This window comes from Hetaerina americana, unplaced genomic scaffold, assembly GCF_022747635.1.
Source record: "Hetaerina americana unplaced genomic scaffold, ioHetAmer1.1.p SCAF_12, whole genome shotgun sequence".
In the NCBI taxonomy this organism is placed as follows: Eukaryota; Metazoa; Arthropoda; class Insecta; order Odonata; family Calopterygidae; genus Hetaerina; species Hetaerina americana.
Window position 1 is genome coordinate 14,628,474 of NW_027286292.1, and position 21,261 is coordinate 14,649,734.

General features: G+C 33.5%; 1 protein-coding gene across 12 annotated transcripts in view; it reads left to right on the plus strand.

The window, feature by feature from the left end:
• The window catches only part of Ca-alpha1D (Ca[2+]-channel protein alpha[[1]] subunit D), a 391,248-nt gene that overhangs the window by 255,525 nt on the left and 114,462 nt on the right, over positions 1 to 21,261 (plus strand). For all 12 annotated transcript variants that reach the window (XM_071582710.1, XM_071582711.1, XM_071582713.1 and 9 more), the window contains exons 21-23: positions 266 to 432; positions 3,077 to 3,164; positions 11,404 to 11,511. In XM_071582710.1, coding sequence (XP_071438811.1) covers positions 266 to 432; positions 3,077 to 3,164; positions 11,404 to 11,511 — 363 coding nt within the window. The remainder of the gene's footprint in view (positions 1 to 265; positions 433 to 3,076; positions 3,165 to 11,403; positions 11,512 to 21,261) is intronic.

The following is a 21,261-nucleotide window of genomic DNA, read 5'->3' on the forward strand; positions in this document are numbered from 1 at the left end:
TAAAGATGATTTTTATAATCCTAAGGCAACTCATTATACTCTCCAAACATCATTCTCAGGATTTAAAATCTATTTGAGTGTTGTAATTTTTCATTATCAATGTTTACGAAAAGGTAATTTTTTTCAGAATCAGTAATGCATGTGCACTTGCAACCTTATTCTGCAAATAAATGCTAAATATTTACATAAATAGTGGTTATAAATAAGCATTACTATTAATTTGATTAAAAGGAAAACTCATGAAATGTGTTCAACTTTCTCACAGATCCTCAACTATTTTGATTATTTCTTCACCACCGTGTTTACTGTTGAAATCTGTCTCAAGATGATATCCTACGGATTTGTTCTTCACGAAGGTGCCTTTTGCCGCTCAGCATTCAATCTTCTAGACTTGCTGGTTGTGTGTGTCTCCTTAATCTCCATGTTTTTCAGGTAATTTTTATTTAAATAAAAACAATCAGGAATAAGATTCATTACAATCTATTGATTTGTTGGCTTTACACAATAAACAGATTCAATTTCTGAAGTGCATTGAATGTAAAGACTGGTATTCATTAAATTCTGTGCATTTCTATTCATTTTCTAGACATTCCATTGATGAGAAAACAGTGAGCAAATAGTTTCACTGTGAAATATTGTTTCCCAGAACATTTTTTACCCTAACTTTTGTGTGTCATATACTATATGGAAGCCATAACCTCTGATGACTATTTATTCTTCCAATGGATGAATTCATTCTGTTGAAATTAAAAATATCCCCAATTAAATGACTAAATGTGAAGCAATATCATTGTCGAGGAACAAACAGCATAAGGAGCAAAATTCAAATTTAATGGAAATTTTTCTAACTATCTTCATAAGAAAAAGTTTTTTCTTGTAAATATGAGTGAATAAAAAGTGTTGTATTGCTTTATTTAATTTTAATCATGGTGTGTCACATTAGCATATTATGTAGCTGAAGTGTAAATGCCTGGAAAAATATATACATACATACCTCTTGTGTTTGCATTTTGACACAAAACTGAAATTAAGATCATACAAGTTAAGCATATTTGAATGAATATTTATTCTTGAAAATTTGCATTAGCATTATCTTATACCTGGCTTTATTTTTTATATTATTTTGAAGTGTGTCTACTGTGATATTCCTGAAACACTAATGACTTATTGCTATTGCTTTGTAGAAATATAAAGCATACAATATAAGACTTAATAATAGAGGTAGCACATCATCTTCATCGTATTCTTCTCACATCTAAAAAGAAAATAGACAGATGTGTCTGTATTTCAGCCATAATCACATATCATCTCCCAGACTTTCACATTCAGGCTCCTGGTTCTCCAATGTCACCCTACAAGTGTTGAGAGATGTAGAGCTGAGAAAAAGAAGCCTTCCAATAAATTATCGCATATTGATGACAATGTGCACTGGTTGCAAATTCATTGATAACTGTATGAGCAACCATACTCCATGCAATATTCATAAAGAAATATAAATAATATTCACTGTGGATTACAATTAAACTTCATAGCATCATGGGCTTACCAAAATAAATTTATATGAAATGTAAACAGCGGTAATATGGTAGTTTCATGTTGCCTTCCACATCACAGTACTGCAGTTGTTATTATAGTTTTTTGTACCTTCCACGAGATGAGGGTTACTGTGCCATTCACTGTGGTTTTCATGCTGTGGAAACCACAGTATCTTCACAGTGTGGCCTTCACTCTTATGCAGGAAGGCTTCTGGATGTTCATCTATCCCTGTTAAGTTTTCAGTTAACTATCCACAGCTGCTTATTTGTCAAGTGCACTCTTTTATGTTGCAGCAAACCTCTATATCTTGGGTCAAACCACCATTTATAATCTGGTGCATGCACTCAAGCTCACTTTTGTGTGATGGAAATTGTAAAAGATTAGGATAGTATTTCATTAGATGACTGCACTTTTGGCTCACTTCTAAATATCACATTTTCATACCCTTTTGTATCATTTCTCTCTAATCTGTGGGTATGAATTTGATGTGATGATAGTACACCAATTGAAACTAATGGAGTAAATAGAATATTGCAAAGTTTTTAATATCTTTGACTTCTTTTACACTCCATTGTTCCCGATCCTTAACCATAGTGAATTTAACTGGAGCCAATATTATTTTCTTTTTATATTACTTTTTCCATACATAAACTGACTTTTTTGTGAGATTATTAAAAATAATAGAAAAAATATCCGGGTTTCTCTTAGAAATGTCTAAATTCTCATTGTAGGCTTTTATAAAACAGATCAAAAATGTAACCAACCATATTCATGTCACAATTTTTCACTGCACTTCTTGATGAGCTAGAAAGATATTACAACTATCACATTGCTTGGGCCTTAAATAGAATCTGGGTAAAAATTTGATATCACACATGACTCATTGATCATTTAAATTAATTTTGGACTCTGAGTAAAAGAGAACATTGTAATTCCATGCAATTGAATCAAATTAATACAGTCTCATCCTCAGTGACCCAAAAATCTATGAGTCAAAAAAGGTATGTATTAGAATTCAGACCAATAACTAAGTTTAGAGGCTGACCACTGGATACTGTTACTAAATACAAGTGTATTATAGGCTTTGAATTCATATTAATATAATAAAAAGGCACATTTAAATATACTGAGTCTGCAACGTGCTACCATTAATGATAATTTCATTGTCAATTGTCACCTTTTGAATACCTTTTAAAAATTTATGGACAAATGACTCCATCCTGAAAAGGTTCTCTGTTTATATCTTTGATATTTTCAATCATTTTCCTCCCTTACACAGGTGAAATATTTTTCATCTAAGTAGTTTTTCCCCTCACCTCCAACCTTATGCCGATTATTATTTTGACCACAATGCTCCAAAGTAAGCTAAAGGCCCCTTTATTCCTCACTATTTTTAATAAGGTATTATTAATTAAGAAGCTCTGTAAAATAGTAAGGGTTATATTTATATAATGTCACTAGATTCACTTGTCTGTTGTTAGATTTTAGAAACTATTATTCATAGTATAATTATTTGATTATGGCTTTTCTTTCATTGCAGCTCTGGTGCTATATCAGTTGTTAAAATCCTTCGAGTCCTGAGGGTTCTAAGACCTTTGCGTGCAATCAATAGAGCAAAGGGATTAAAGGTGAGCAATTGTTTCATGTGCTTTTCATGGGATTCATGTAAATGTTCTAATATCACTTTCATCCTCTCAGTTTTTCCTATAGCTTTTAAAAGAAAAAAAGCAAATAACTTGGCTTCTAGGTAATTTCTTGCTTCACCGTGTGTCTTTTTTTGAGCTCCTGAATTTTAAGGCTGCTTTTGAGTGTTTCTGCACATGGAGAATTGTATGGTTCAATGTTTCTCTCATGTTCTAGTGAGCATCTTCAGGTGTATATTCTTTTAAATTGATTGTTCACTGCAAATTTGGAAAGATATTGAACATCATTATACTCTGTATCAAGAGAAATGTAAAAAATCCAATTAAGAATCATCAATCGCTACAAAATCCTGTATTGGAAGAATAGTCCTGCTCTGCACTATCAACAGGTTTTGTACTTATAAATATACTTTGTTAAACATCAGCGGTTGCAATGGTTTCTATTTAAATAATAATGGAGAATTCACCAAATTTTGTTACGGTTATGTTATGACAGCCCAAGTTATTTCCTTACTATTGTTTTCTTCATTTTGTACTGTTCTATAACAACCACTTACCTATTTATATCTGGAAAAGTATTTTTCATTGATAATGTTCTAATGTCATATTATTGTTACTCCCAAATGGCTATTTATAAGGCTAATCATGTTGTGAGAGTGCTTATCCATTTGCTATAAATGTTGATGTTTTATGTTATTTATTTTACACAGCACTACATAAAGTACTATGAATTTGTTTAAATCTCAGCTGTGACACTAATATGCTTGCTTCCCTACTATCTTATTTTAATGGTCTTATTTCCATTAACTTTTGCCTATACATTTAGAGCATCTTACTAAAGTATTACTGAGACAAAACTCTGCTGAAAGGAAAATAAGAAAAAATTTAACTGTTATCATGCAGTCATTCTTGAAACTGAAGTAAAATAAGCAATATTTACTCATTTGCATAGTTTTATCAAGGCATAATTCTTACTCAGCTTTTGTAGTTCATTGTCTGTCACCATTGTTGCCTATGTATACATTTACTAATGGGATTAATTGTTAGTTAATCGAAGAGTTATGTATGAAACTTTGATTCAAAAAAAACAAAAATCTATTTGTTATGAGGTGGGAGAAAAAACAACACAGCAGATGCAGTTATGACAAAACTATATCATAAAATGCAAATTGTTAATAAAGACAGATTTCACTTCAGTCATATTATAAGCCCTGCTTCATGTATAATAATTGGATATTTTGGGCGATAGAAACCTATACATTGTAGCCGTATGTAGTCCCTGCCAATTCTTTTGAATGCTATCTTTTTTTATTGACTGACAATGCCAAAGGTACATGAGGTGGGGTGCAGTATAGTACTGGTGGAGGAGAGCCTCTCCCAATGCGCAATGTTATGTTCTTCTTGGTAAAAGTTGATTTTTAAGGTATAATGGAAATGAGCATGTTTGGTGAAAGCTGCCAATAGAGATATCCGCACAATCTTGAGAGCGACCTTTAATTATACATGAAACACTATGATCTTTACATTAATGAGAGCCAGCCACCAGAAAACTTGGTGATCATCACTCCATGATGTGGTACAATTTATGAAAAAAGTCTCTGAATATCATCACTAACTTTAATAATCTCACAAATTTGATTTTGTTAGGCTTTAATGAAACATTTTTAAACAGTTTCCATAGTCAAAATATAATTGTGTTTAAAAGTTTGAAAGGTTGGAAGGTTCCTTAATGCAGTCATGGTCTTTAAATACTTATTGCATGTATGAAGAAAATCATCTAGCCATTTGATTGTTAAAAAATTATATGGATTGCTTATAATTGCTCTTATGTACTTAGAAATGTTTTTGTTGTGTTAAAGCCTGTTGCTGTTTTTGCAGGTCCAACATTGTGAATGCTAGATTGAAGGAAATATCTATTTATCTTTCATAATAATTGATCAAAAATATTATTTCATTAATAACAGGTAGTTTAGTCCTAAGTTTACACCAATTCATTATTTTCCTTGCAAGGTGGCAGTGAGTTATCATTTGGTAACAACCACCAATGATTCATTTTTATGCACTGTGTTCTTTCATGGTCAGTTTTGACTTTCCAGTTAGGAAATTGAATGCATGAATCTCATGATTATTGTACAAGGACAACATGACTAATAGCTTGGTGTTTAGTGGAAATTTCACTCTGAAGTATCTTGTCACTGGGGGGAAAATACTTGAGCAATTTCATATTTTGCATTTTTGTAATCTTATCTTTGCAAGTTAGAAAAATTGTGACACACCTGTTTTTTCAGCTTCTATTAATCCATTATATCTCCCGATAAAATGGACAAGACAATATACTTAATTTTGATACCAATTTATTTGAAATGTCATATATTTTTGCACCCATATTGTGTATTTTAAAACCTTTCATCAGTGAATATTGTTAATTAGCATTTGTGTAATAAGTTTTGTATTTAAATTATGTCGGAATAACATTCATGCTCTTCATTTCTGACAAAAAACTCAATTGTTCCCTTAATATACCTAAGATTTCTTTCTGCCTAATTATCATGTAATTGCCAGCATGAAATGTTGGAGAATCTATGGACAGAAGCAGCATCTTTGCCTTGAATTGCTACCGTTATTTTAGTAATAGGTCCCTGTGCATCTTTGAATTTTTTTCGCTTTGTAAACTAGGAATTAAATGCTTGATGGAATAATTTCCTGAGGATTAAAATAAAATAAGGGTACATCTGGTGAACCAGTGCATCTTGCAGCCTGTTTAATAATAAACTCTGCTCTTCTAACTACTCATAACATGGTTTGCTGAACTTGATTCTGCATTAATGATTTTTCTTTTCCTAGGAGTCCTATCTAAATAGATTATTTTATTTTATGAATCATCTAAACTGACATGCAGGAAGATTACGCTAATTCAAAAAATGACCCTAAACAAATTTCAAGCTCCATAATTTTGAGCCTATTGCAATAACAATTTACATTTTAAAGCATATACAAATACATTGAATTGTTTTGTAATTAATTTTTCTGAATGTTTGGTGTAAACCATCAATATTTTAACTTCAGAAAATCAATAATTACGGTTTAATCAAAATTGGGAATATGAGATAGATTTTGAGTCCATGCACTGACAAACCCCATGTGACCAATTTCTGTCCGAAAAGCAATTGCTGATGGAGAATCGGGTGTAAATAGGAATTTCGTTAATTATTTTGTATCTTAAATGTCAAGATAAGGCCAATTGTCATTTATAGAGTTTTGAAAATTTTTATTCAAAACCCGGGTAATTTTTAGTTAGTTGTCTGTCACTATGTGAAAATTTTCCCTGGAAAATGTTATCATATGAATATGAATTAATAGTTAATTATTATTCCAAAATTTGTGAAGGAAATGTTGCTGAGAAGGTCATGATTTTGGACCCCTCTGAAATGCAGCCAAAGGCCTTAGAGAAAGGTACTATCTGATTTTCATTGGGATCCATTTTAAAAACTTATGAAAGATGCTCATAAGAAATTCTGTGCTTACTTTTTACCATGGATATCACAGTTTAAATTAATCTATTTTGTTGCTTCCTTCACCCTCCATGCGTCTCTGATTGCATTTGGAATTAGATTGTATGGATCTATGTAAAAATTAAGGAAGAGGCTAGGCAATGATACTTTGGCTTTCCATGTAAATTTTAGATATTGCACGCTTGATTTTCAACATTTATTCAATATTTGATTTAATTATTTTCATTTACTACTATGAGGGTTATGTACCAACTTCACCTTAGAGGAATTGTTGTTTCAGCATATCAGACAACATGAAGCTTTTTATTTATATAATACAAGAAATGATCAATAAGCAGGAAAAGAAAGTTATCAAATAAAATATGCAAAAAAGTTGTGATTGAATTTAATTTAGATGTAAATCTGAAAAATTAAGAAATGGTGGTTTGGAATCAGGAAATAGGTACAGTCAATAGGAAAAGTGGCATCTCCCAGACTTTATTTGATGGAGAAATTTAAAATTATTACATTAAGTTGTGTATGGCTAGCAGAAAGGATGGAGGGAAGGGTAAGGAAGGGTCCCTGGTTCAATTCCAGGTGATGCCTCTAAGCACCCTCAGCTTCACCCAAGTTGTGTCATTTTTTATGCACCAAACAATACTGGGAAACCACAGGCAGCACAGGGAAAGGAACTGGCCTCTCTACCCTAATCTCTGAAGTTCACATGCCATTGGTTTTAGTATTCTGTTGAGCTCATACCTTTCCCATCAAACCATCCTTGTGGCTGACATCTGTGGTTTGGTTTATGGAATACACTTAGTAGCAAATGTAGAGATAAAGGTTTTATTTGTAGTGCTCACTGATCAATCAGTATTTTGACCTCAAGTCACAGTTTTAAGCCCTGGCTTTCTAAATGTTGAAATCATGTTATAGAAAGAACATAAGTGGCTTACTTAGTCTGACTACTTGTCATCTCCCATATTTTCTCTGCATAATGACATCCTTTCTTTCCACTCTCACTTAGCCAACTTATTTCCTCACAGAATAATTAAACTTGGTATTTTTTCTCAAAACTTCATTACACTACTATCAATTTCGATGCATAGTCAACATCTTAGATGTTGCCTTTGTGTCAAAACCGGTGATTTAGACCAATTTGGATGCATAGGCAACATTATAGATATTGCCTATGCGTTGAAACGGGTAGTAGTGTAATAAATTATTTGTAAAAAAATACCAAGTTTATAAGCAAGAACTATTAATTGATCATGAATTTTCACAGAGTAGATACTGAAACCATCACATTCAACTTATTTCCTATACATCCTCTCTGCCAGTTACTACCAAATTGATGAAATAATATTAGCCCTACCCATCATATGTTAGAGACCCCCCACTCACCTGGGGGATTGAAAGGAGAACATTAGCTAGATATGCTAGAAGTGGCCAATTAGCAAAGTAGCACAGTAAAGTTTTTATTAAATATTTTCTCTAATTAAATTATTTAAAAAATATGGTCTCTTTATTTTTGATTTAACAAGATTTGATTGTGCCTGAATTATCAATAGATTTGAAGGCAATCTGATTCGTTAATATTACAGCCTTTCAGAAGTGAGCTTTTTATTTTCCAAAAATTTTACCTTAGTGGCAGAAGAGCTTCTAAAAAACTAAAAATTGGCAACTTATTTTGTATCTTACATGAGTGTTGGACGTAAAAGAGTAATGCCCTTGTGAAAAGAAAAAGAAGCACAGAAAATTAACATGAAAATTCACTGACCCTTTATTGAGATAATTTAATACATTTTCATGTGGAAATGTCATGTTTTCTTTTTATCATGAAACAATTTCACGAAGTAAGCATGAGACAGCCAAATTTAGCAATGCCTTGCCAAATTTGAGAATACTGCACTTTAGTCCGGATAGTTTTTGCTTAATGTGAACATATGACAGATAGAACCTTGAGGCAAAATTGTAATAGTGTAAATTAATTGATTTATTTAAGGATGTTTAGGAAATGGATTTGAACTAGATATTATGAGGGTCCTGTAGGAGTGACCATAGCTTCATTATGAAAGAGAAAGAGTGCATATAAGGCCATTTGGTACCCTAATAAATTACTTATTTATTCATTCTATTTATTAAAAAGAGCATGAATGAAAAGCATTTCCATTTTTTGTCATTTGTTTCCTCTTCTGTGGTGATCAGGAAGAACTTCTAATAATGAACAGAATTTTAAAGATAGTGTGACTGTCACACTGACCAAAAGCAATGACTTGAGTTTGACTAATGAATATCATGGCATTAGGCACAAGCCTTTAACACTGGCAGTTACAGGTTTGTACATCCATTTCCAAATTTGTAAATTGAATTCATTTTTCATTGCCATTTCATGTTGAATTAATTTAATTTTTCTTTTTTGCATGGCATATTATAGGGATTCAGTCATCAAATTTAATTAATTTTATCTGTATATAGTTACCATACTAGCGATTGTGGGTTTATTGCTGTAGAAATAAAAAAAACTGCTCAAAAGTGTTATGGTCAAGTTCTTCATGCAATATATTGTTTGTTCTAATGCAATTTCTGATTTGTTGCATATTTTCAACAAATATTTGTCTTTTGCAGGCACTTAAAATTCTTTTCAGCATGTCATTTTTTGAAATACCTGATTTTGGAGTTTAACCCTTTTGCAGAGGAAAGTAGCTGGTGTTTATTATAGTTTCATAGTGCCTAAAAGCAACAGGTGACTTTAGTCATCATCCTTTAAAAAAATGCTCTGCTATCCTGGGAAGATCAACTCAAGCCTCCTGAATTTACCCAGGCATTTAGAATTCTGTGTGGTGCTGCCTCATGATGAAATCCTGAATCAAATACAAGTGAATGGTTCACCTGCTCCTTTGTAGCATTAAATGTAGGCCTTTTTCGTGAACTGGCATTTCTTAACAGCCTAGTTGAAGGTAAAATTTTTTGTGAACGAGTTAGTGATGACACTTTAGCTGTAAAGAGCAGGCAGTTAGAGAAAAGAATTTTATCTTATGTTCTATATTCGCGCGAAATATTATTTTATTTTGAATTGTGAACATTTTAACTGCAGAAAAATAGAATTTTTTTTATATCAGCTAGTGTAATCATTTTAAAGAGTAGAAAATCAATTAAAAATGTTGGAAATAATAAACTTTTTGAAACTGTCTAAGTAGTGATAGAATAGCTGTTGCCACCTCATAGACTAGGTGTTATTACTTCATCACAATATCTGTCATGCTGAATTTAACATAAGTAGTGGGAGAAGTGGATTCTAGGAAATACAGTGGTACCTTAACATGTGAGCACACTTTCTTCTCATCTGCAGTTTGTATCAAAACTCAACTTCCATTTTACCTTATGGGAAATCTATGTCTTCATTCCCAACTTTAGATTTAAAAAATAACAAAAATGCACCTTCACAGTTATTAATATTTATAAGCTTGTTCTTTTTATTTATGAGCTCATTCATTTTAAATTATTTCTATAAAAATCATTTTCTAGTCAATTCACCAAGTCAATTTCCTTAAGGCGGCTAGTTTTGCAATGAAGTTTTTTATTCATTTGATTCCTTTGGTTTAATAAAAAAACCTGGAAATGTATTACATATTCATTGCACATAATGTTCACACTAAGTTACAACACTTGAGGAGGTGTAGTGCTGAACATGTATCTATTCTTCAGTAGGAAATTTAAAGTGAATCTTGTAGTGTGCAGGGGGAAATATATATGCACACTGAACTCAGTGACATTGTTGGAATTTTTTACCTTTGGACAAATTTGATTGCATTTTTGCTCAAATAATGTAGTTAGTAGAAGCATTAGAAAAGAATCATCATTGGTACCTCTGCAATAAGTGCGCAACTTGAGGCTGAAACAGATATGAAAGAGTTCATGTGTTGAGCAATTCCTAGGTAGAAGCACCACTGTATGTATTTGGTAAAAGATAGCATGGGGGAAAGCAGCGTGCTAGAATCTTGTTTGTAAAAATGGAAGAGTTGAGCTGAACCAACACCCAAAGTCAAAACATATGTTAAGATATGTATTACTGAGCAGGCACTGAGCAGCATATAACTTGAGCTATCTGCTTCGGGACATACAATCCCAATTAAATGGGGAGGACAGTTATTTGATCTGCCAAAGTCAGTTTAGGGGTATTGCTGTGAATAGTTTGGTGATTCACCAATGGCTGCTGTCCAAATGTGAATAGTCATTATGGTAAGGCAATTGAATCGAGTATAAAAAGTGAACAAATAAAAGAAAAGTTAAACAAGCAGGAAAAGCAAGCATAGCCACAAACTCCCTTTGCAATTTGCCAATGAGCCTCATGCATTTGTGGTCTTTTCTTCAGTATAGTTAAGTTCTCCTGCCTAGCTCATGTTTCCAATTCCTCTTTCCCTGTGCTCATTTCCATTTTTCGTTCCCCTAATAGCTGCACAGTTCAATGCAATGAACTTTTGTGAGAACTAGAGTGATAATATTAATCTTTATTGCGTGGATTTAATATGTATTAATATGAATATTGCATACATATTCCCATCTTATCTACATTGGAAAATGCTTTAGTGTAAATAATTTCTTCCCCAAATCTAGGTCAGCATTTTGTTTTCAGGGTGATGGTTATTCAGAATTGTATATATATGCAGTTTCAAACTCAAATTATGTTAGTCCAATTAAGGTCAATAAATGCCATTTGTTCATTATCTCTGTAGCACGTAGTCCAGTGTGTGATTGTTGCTGTTAAGACTATTGGCAACATTGTGCTGGTTACCTGCCTACTGCAGTTCATGTTTGCTGTTATTGGAGTCCAGTTGTTTAAGGTAGGACTTTGTGTGTTACCGTGACAAATGCACCTATGAGTTAAGATTATCAATTAATTAATTTAATATTTCTATTATTTTTGTGTGTTTCTGTGTGACATTTGTTTTAATACTTTTATGCATAACTTACTGTTATTTTAACTCATAGGAAATCAGCCAGCAGTATGTTTTTTTGTTCTCTCAGCTGTATATCATTCATGATGATGCTATTTTTGCATGCCAGTGTGACTAGTTGATTATGTTGTGTATGTTAAATGTATCCCCTACAAATGCTTTTGAGTCCAGCTGTATGTTAGGCTGCGTGTTCTGTCATCGTCTACTTCTCATCAGGGATGGTGAATAGTAATCATCATTATTGCTTGGAGGTAGTCAATCTCATTGTTAGCCCTAGGAAACTTCTGAAACTCCTGAAACTTTCTTGAAGATGCTGAATTAAACCTGAATTCACTGATGAGAAGGTTCTTTTTTTATGAGTGGAAGAGAGAGATCCATCCATACATATCCATCACTTTAATCTGGGTGTTGCCAAAAGAAAGAAAATGAGTCTATTGAAAGGTCTTCCAACTTTACATAGAAGGGTAGGAATTTTCAATTACAGTAATTATTTGCAGGAGAATTAACTGACTTAAATTACACATGGCTTATTTTACTTGGCCATGCTGATTATCCATGCAATGTTTTTTGTTTTACTTGAAACACTAGTCTATCTAATGGTGAACATTTTTACTTCCAAGATTAATTTTGCTCAGTTTTATAGGCTAGAAGACATAGACCTTAGCTAAGAGGCATTTCAGTTCATCATAATCTTCTCTTAGGTGCATTTGACAAATAAAGAGGGACTCTCCTCTATTTGAACCTACTGACATTTGGCTCTCTCTCCACTAGTATGTAGTGAAATGCGTGATTGTAGCCATTAAGACGATCGGCAATATCATGCTGGTAACCTACCTCCTCCAGTTCATGTTCGCTGTAATAGGAGTCCAACTATTCAAGGTAATGCCTTCCCTTGTTGATTGACTTATCTTAGCTTTTACCTGCACTTGTCACCCGAAGAAGTACCTCACATTTCACAGATCCTCTGATATCATTGCTTGATATAAAATTTAGTATTGATACACATTGTGTTAGGGATATTATATCTTTTTTATGTTTAATGCGCTGATGTTGCTATTCATTTGTAGTGTGTATGCATTTGTTGTGTTTAACTATTCATGCACTAATGATTCTAGATCTAATTGTTTTTAGTTTGCACATATAATTGTTTAAAATTAGTAGATAACACCGTTTAGCCATAGATATGACATAGGCTTAAAGTTAAATGGTGAATGTTATGATTTGGTATATGGTAGGTTAAAATATGATTATTGGAGAAGTTTTAATTCTTGTTCATTTTCAAATTAGCTTTCCAGATGGTACTGGTTTGGTCAACAAACTGGAAAAAGAATCAAAATTAGAGGAATTACAGTCCTTGATTGAATCCAAAGATAGTGCACATTTATGCTCTTGTCTACTTTCTGATTTAGAGAATCATTATTCTAACTTGCACTTAGTTTTTGCTATTCTTATCTTAGTAGAATTGTATTCCACCTTTTTTCAAACCAAATTCTTAACGGATTGTTTTTATTGTGTTATGGTTCAGTTACTTAATAAATATTATCCTTAATCAGTTGAAATTATAAATACAATTATAAATTATGACCAATTTCTTGTCATAGCAGAAAAAATGGCAGAGATCTTAGTGGAAAATGAACAATCACATTTATTTGTACAGGAAGCAGGAAAACTGCTTTGTCGCTGTAGTTAAAACTTTTGCATAAATTTAATCTTCCTCTAGATGTTCTATTTTATTTCACCTATCATCATAAATATCATAAAAATGTCCATCATTCAATATGGCATGTGTTATTAGGGTAGGAGCATTGAGCTTCTTCTTATAATCAGTAGTTATTGATTCTGTAAAGATACTATGCAGCATATATTCCCAAATAAAATTAAAAATTCAAATAAAAATTGCTGAAGAGCTTGATAAAACTTTCATGTCAGTCTTGCTAGAAAAAAGAATTTAGTTGTTGATTTTAGGTTTTCTCAGTGATTCAATGATACTAGTGTAATTTTTGAGTTTGGCTGCATATGGAACATGTTCATAGTCACGTATGGAGCTACAACCTGCCCCATTCATGGGCAAACTTAGAAGCTGATACCAATTGTCATCATTCAGTTCTGTAAGTTTACTGAAATCCAAGGTTAGGACTTCTGGAAATGCTCTGTCATCTCATTAATTCTGCTGCTGTGATCCACACAATGTTTAGGTTTTTACAGGTTTTGCAAAATCTTATGACACCATACAGCAGATAATTGAGAATCTGGACAAGTATGTTTCTCAACACTTATTACTTTAACAATTAATATCTCTTTAACCTTCCTTTCCTCCATTTCACTTTCCTCTACTTTACCCTTTCCAAATTGCTCATGGCATCTGTGATATGAAGTTGTACTCAGCTAAAGCCATATGTGTTAATGATAGCTGTACAATTCATATTTTGAAAGAAAAAAATTTAATCAGCTAGAGGGGCAATTAGAATTACAGAAGTTTGTAATAAATCAAGCAAAAGCTACATGGTCACATGCAACCTACATAAATATAATTTATGAATAAGAATGACTTCAAGCCAATTAAACATGTTGACACTGTGTGTTATGTTGTAAGTTATGATAAAAGCTTTCTTTATCAACATCAGTAATTTTCACCTGCAATTTAACATTGAAGTTCATCTGATAGATATACAATTCTTTGATCCTGATTGTGAGCTGAAATTGACACCAAGACAAGGAGTCTTAATTAACAGCAGGCCTTAATGATTTTGGGGTCTTCTATATGCTGTAGTGTGTATTACGATCTCTTTTAATTTATTGGATTTTGATATGGGACAGAGAATATGTTTGAAATAATCCAAGCATAACATTAATAGGCATTTGTTACATTCAGGAATCTAAAAAATGCAAAAAGAACCCCAAAGGATGAGGTTTTCTTAACTTTTCTTATCTCCTAAGTATTTCACATAATATTGGTATATAGCTAAGGCTGTTGTGTATCAACTTAATACTATATTAGATTATAGCTCTTCATTATAGAACAGCTGTAGTAAATTTCCCTTTGACCAGAAAGCACAGTAGAGCTTGGCTAAACTGCTAAAAACGTATGCAATTATGTTTGAAGATTTTAGCTACAGGGATTGAGAAATCCCCATTATTCAATGTTTTGTACTTTAGCTTCATTAAGTTGCATTATTTTCAGTTTGCTAGATCAATTAAAAAGATGCATATGCTATGCTTGTTTATATTTATTCATGCCTGAGTGGTACACACAGTGGCCAATGATGCCGCACCAGTGGACATGTAAGCGTAAGAATTGCTGGGACACAGGCTTCTGCTGTTTATGATTGTACTTGACTTTTGGCTGAACTGTGAATGAAATTAACGACTAATTGGAACAGTGTGATGTTTTGAGAAATTATTGTAAAATATGTTGCAAAATAAATTTCTGTGACATGTAATATGAAACAGCTGATTTTCCACACAAGATGCAAAAAAATTAGATGAAGAAAGAAGCAAAATGGAAATTAGATGCAGAGTGTAAGGTATGACTGCACTCTCAAATGCCAACAAAAATGTCACTGCATTGTTAGTCTTCACTTCGGTGATATTTCTTTCCATGATTATCTACATGGCAACATAAATTGTTCATGGTCATGTCTGGTACATTCAGCCTAAATTCAAACCTTATAACTATCTTGTTTTAATATTTATTCCTGGAAACTGGTGTTTTTATTTTAGAGATATACTGCAATCATAATTAACAAGGTTTTTACACACTGTTTCAAATAATATTTTAAACTTTCTCAAACATGCATAAAGTTGATATAATATCATATCATCACTTCATATAGGTAACATTCTTTCTGGTTGTGTAGTCTAGATTTGATGGTTTTTCATTAAGGAGAGTATAATTGTATTAGTTACCACTTACGAATCTGGTAACAATACTTTATTGGTATCTATATGAAAATGGTTCAAATAGTGTCAAATATCAAAAGTGAATTTGATGAGTTTGCAAAAATTCTGGTTGTGTCTTACAGGTTTGATGAATCAAAATGTGAACTGAGGTATAAATAAATATGAATGTGCCACATGTAAATATAATCATTGAAAGCTTCATAAATAGAAATTGTGGAAAATATGGTAAGAAAAATATAAGCAAAAACACAGGAAAGTAATTTCATACAGAAAAAGTGACAGTTCACCTGAGGAATAACAAAGATGCTGAAGGTTCAGGTCCCAATGGAACACTTCTTTTGTATGAAATAACTTGCAAATGGGAAAAATTTCAACATTGAGGTGAAAGTCCTCAGGTTGCTCAGATTGTATAGGTTTTAGCACAAAATGAAATAGACCACTTTGAGGCCTAAAGTTGGCTCTTTGTTTAGAAGTACAAATTGCTATATTTCTCTCTTTTAATGATCTTATTTCCAGAGAAAAAGATGCCTTTAGACCTTGAAATAATCATACGAGGGGGGACCCAAAAGTAACAGGAAATTGGCTGCGGAGGGGAGCGAGAGTGGGGGAAGCCTTTGTTTGGCCAGTCGTACGTCAGACTCATGCCTCCTGCATCAGTATGCATAGTGCCGTTGCTGTGACTGGATCAGTCTATCTGTGAGAGCTGTTTCAGTGGAACAACTTTTTTCATTTCGGCAAAAAATGTGATGGCGGATTATCAAGAGCAACACACTGCAGTGAAATTTTGTTTCCTGTTGGGGAAATCAGCCGCGGAAAGTATTGTAATGCTCAAGACTGCTTATGGGGAAGCTACCCTAAGCAAAACCAGAGTCTACAATTATTTCAAAGTGGTTTACACATTTTAAAAATGTTGAAATGTCTATTGAAGACCAACCCTGTTCAGGCTGCCCTTCAACATCAAGAACTGACGAAAACGTCGACAAAATCAATGCCCTCATTTGTGAAGACCATTGCAGAACCGTTGATCAACTCTGTTAGATGTCTGGAGTGTCATGGAGTGAAATTCAGAGGATTCTTTCTAAAGATTCACATATGACAAGGGTTGCAGCCAAATTTTTCCCTGGCCATCTCACTCGCCAGCTCATACCAACCTCTCCGTGATGCAGTTTTTGACAAAAAACGGTATTGCATCGATTGCTCACCCTCCCTACTCGCCGGATTTAGCTCCCTGTGACTTCTTTTTGTTCCCCGGACTCAAAAGGGACATGAAAGGAAAGCATTTTGACACTGTGGAGGAGGTAAAACAAAAATCGCTAGAAGGCCTAAAAGAACATCCCGATAAATGAATTTCAGAAATGTTTCGAACAATGGAAGCATCATTTGGAGAAGTGCATTGTGGTCAATGGGGAATACTTTGAAGGTGAACAAAATTTAATGTAAATATATTGAGAACTAAACTGTAACAACATTCCTGTTATTTTTGGGTCCCCCCTCGTTTATCCTTTTTTATTTTGTACTCATTTATATAGTACCTGTTGTACCACAAGTATGTTGGGATGTAAATTATCTTGTCGAAGGACTTACTTTTGTGCTTATGGTATTCCTGTATGGTCTTTAAACCTACATTTAGTTGTTCTGTACCCATTCCTGAAGTCACCACTTGATAAGAAGTTAGGTAATATATTTTAATGAATGAGATATATACAGTGATTAATTTCATTCATCATGAAGGAAATATCTGATCATAGTTCACATTTTTTTTGCTAGGTTTTTTGGATAAAAAGTTTTTCAGGCAGTTTTTTTTAGAAAGACATGATTATGGTCTTTAACTACACATAACCTGTACACTACTGACAGATTCTACAAACATTCATAATGCAGCAATTTCAACTTGGTGGAATTTCTTATCCATGAAATTTTGCATGGATTCTGTTGAAAAATTGAAGTGAATACTAATTATATGCAAAATGCAAGCGTCTTTGTAAGTTTTCTGATGATAGAGCCACCAGCATACTTTAAAACACATGTATTCATTTTTGTACTACCTTTGTTTAATCATTTTACTAATCATGATGTACCCAAAATTTATAGCAATTGTTTTAAGTTAATTTAACAAATTAAAGTGCTAAAAAAGTAATTTAGCCTGGAATTTATGAAAAAATTATTATTTCCTAAAATATTTTCAGGGTGCAAAGATAAATTTATGGGCCATGTTAACTTGAATGTCTAGGTGTCATAGTTATGTGTACCATTCATTATCATTGATTATTGTATTCCTCTTTTGGGTTCCCCTTCCACCATCCCTTCTTCCATATCACACATCTACAAACACACTCAAACCTCCCTTCTCGATTAATGTTCAACTTTTTAATTTGTTTGTTGTGCCTGTTTGTGGATGTGTGGTATGATAGAAGGGATGATGGGAGGGGAACCCAAAAGAGGAATACAACTCTTGATGAAATAGACTGGTGCACATAGCTATGACACCTAGGCATTCAAGTTCACTTTGTGCTAATGCATTTCAGTCTGCTAGAATCTTGCTGGGCTGTGTAAGATTTCATATTTCTTGCATGCTGCTACCAATGTACATTTTTATAAATAAATGTGTCTATCATGGCTTCATGTAAAAATCTTCAACCCAAGCCCACCCGTTATTAGATTCCTTGGCATGTGAAATTTGCCCACTCTGGGTAAGGGAAGCATTTTATATCCTTGCACTGCCTGTGAAGTTCCAGGAAATTATGGTGCCCAGAAAATCACATGAAGCTTAGGCCTTTGCTGAGGAAGGTTAATTGCATCACCCAGATATCAATCTGTGCCCTCTGGCTAGTAGCCAAATGCTCTACTCACTGGCTACCTATTGTGGTTTCAGCTAGTAGAAAAAGGTAGCAAAATCCAATTGATGAGTAAATCACTGTAATATTACTTTGAAGTTACTGTGATTAAGGATATTTTCAGAAAGTGATAATAACAGTCATATTAATGATTAGCATCATATTTATCCATGACTTCTGAATGATTCATTCACAAAATATTGAGAAAATTAAAGGAAAAATTTAGGATTTTATTGTGCATTATTGTCTAAATTTTTTTCCAATTGTTTCAGTTTAATAGAACTAAATTTTCTGATGGCCCAAAATTTAAATGGCTACAAACAAAATAAGGATTTTTGTTAATATCTCATCCAGTCTCAGGATTGGATTAGATTAAAATGTCCTCCACATCCACAGATTTATTATATGGATAACAAGTTCTTATTCTTGTTATATTGCAATAATGAGTATGGTTTTTCCATGTGTGTCATCCTCATTTCATAAATCTGCCTAGTACAGGTACAATGATGAACTAGACTAAAACTTGGGGAGTTAGACTAGCAATAATCAGAAGCAAGTAACACTCTGTAGGGAAAAAGCAACAAGAATGTTTGAATTCAAAGCTCAAATTTTAGTGAACTGATGGGTGATTTCTACCATTTGCCTATTCTAAGGGAGCCTCATTAGATTCATGTTTCACTCTATCCTTTGCCATGCCCCATATTCTATCCTTACATCTTCATTTTCTCTGCTGTCTCCTCTTCCTATTCTGTGACTTATCCAACCAGTACAGGGATCATGATTGGTGCGGTGGCTAACGTGCTATTGTGCTGGCTTCTCACCCGAGTTCAAATCCCGGAGGCGGCAGATATTTTTCAGTGGTATCCCAATCCCTACTTGAAGTGCTTTGTGGAGAGCACTTTGAGTGAGTACACTGTCTGTCAGATCGGACGTTAAGCTGCGGACCCCTTGGTGCCTTTCCTTAATAAAGCTGATGCCAGGTTTCTCTCCACCCTTCATCCTTTCCTGTCCATCCCAAATGGTGCAAATGACCTCAGCTGTCGGTCGCCCACTACTCCAACCAGTACAAAAATGCTGAAAGCAGCTTCCCTTCATAGGTGTAGTAATTCTTGAGGTGTGTTTAATGGAAAACACAGTACTATGTTGTCTGATCTATGGTGGGCAGGGAAGGCAGGTGTTAAATGTAGTACTGATGCAGATTCCCATTTGGAGTCACTGCCAGACCAGTCTTTGGGTTGTGACCAAGTGACTTAAACAAATGGTGGAGAAGAAATTTGATAGGTATTAGGGGTTCCCTTTGTTATGTGAAATTAATTCATTAATTAATAATTTGTGCCCGTTTCATCATTTCATCACATTTAGTGCACATTTTGTCTGTTAGCGTTTAATTCTTCCATGAATGTGTCAAGTGTCTTGTATGTTATTTCAATGATATGCATTTCATTTTATTTTTAAGACTAAATAAAAAATGAGTCAATTTTTGAATGGAGAATGTAGACTTTGGATTTAGCCAAAAAGCTTGAAATTATCCAGGTGTGCATAAGAATGAATATGTATTAAATTGAAATCAGCAGACACTATGGCCTGTTAATGGAGTTTCTGTTGACCATCATAACAAGAATAAAATGCAACTGCTTTCATACTGAGCTATGTAGTAAGAGATATAGGTGAAATATTTCCTCTCGATGCAAGATTCATGGAGCATTCAGTGAAATGGGAAAATGATTCATGCTGCATAGTTGTGGGTCTCCACGCATTCCTTAGCGATATCATATGGTGAATGAATTGCCCAGTTGTCTTATTTAATATCCATTCTATATATTCAGTTAGTTGCTCTACTTGCATTGAATGAGATTCTTTAAATCTGGAGAAATCAAAACACATCCAGGAAAAACCTGGGAATTTCTTTCTCCTTTTTGATTGAAGTCTGGTTTCTTCACCATTAACTGATTAACTTTCTTGTAACAATTTCTGAGTTTAAAAATCATTCGCCTTGACCGGAATTCGAACCTGGATCCCTTGATGTCCATCCGGCCGAGTGCTTGAGCCAGTTAAGCTATCGAGGCGTCGTCTTAAACTCTGAAAATTTTAAGAGGACACCTCAATAGCTTAACTGACTAAAGCACTCAGCCGGAGATCGAGGGATCCAGGTTCGAATCCTGGTCAAGGCAAATGATTTTTACCCTCTGAAATTGTTGTATTGAAATGTATAATAGCGGATGACTCCGTTAAAAGTTAATGTTGCCGCATCTCCCACAGTTTCTTGGAATTTTATTAACTTCCTCTTTAAAATCTCTGACAGTTTATCCCACGTGGTGCATTCAAAGGGAAATTCCCTCCAGGCTTGTGAAACAAAATTACGTCCTCAACAAAATATTCTTCTATAGCAAATTTTACCTCTATGATTGCGTTGCTAGTCTTCCTTCCTTTCTTAAAACCTAGCTGTTCTTCTGCCGCATTTTCTTTAATTTTCCTCATAGATCTGCCATTAATCACTCTTGAGAGGATTCTTTCTACATGAACTGATCATTCTTTGCTCTTCATATTGCTTTGTTCAATTCGTCATTACTAGATCAATCATTTCAGTCCTGAAGTCTTCAGTCTATTCACTTCTCTTGTTTCTAATCTTACATGATGATGTAATTCTTTGAATCTCTTTTTTTTAAGCAATATATTAATTCCTCAGAGATCTTGCCCATTCCTGTACTTTTGAAGCACTTCAAATCTTTCTTAGCTGCATTAACGACCTCTACCATTTTACTTTATCAAGTTATTCTTCTATCCCCAATGGGCATAGGCTGCATTCTTGCCTAATATTGATTAGGTTTTGTGCTAACTTTATTCTGAGGTTTTTAATGAAAGTTTTTCTGGTAACATTAATTGTTTTTATAGAAAACCACAA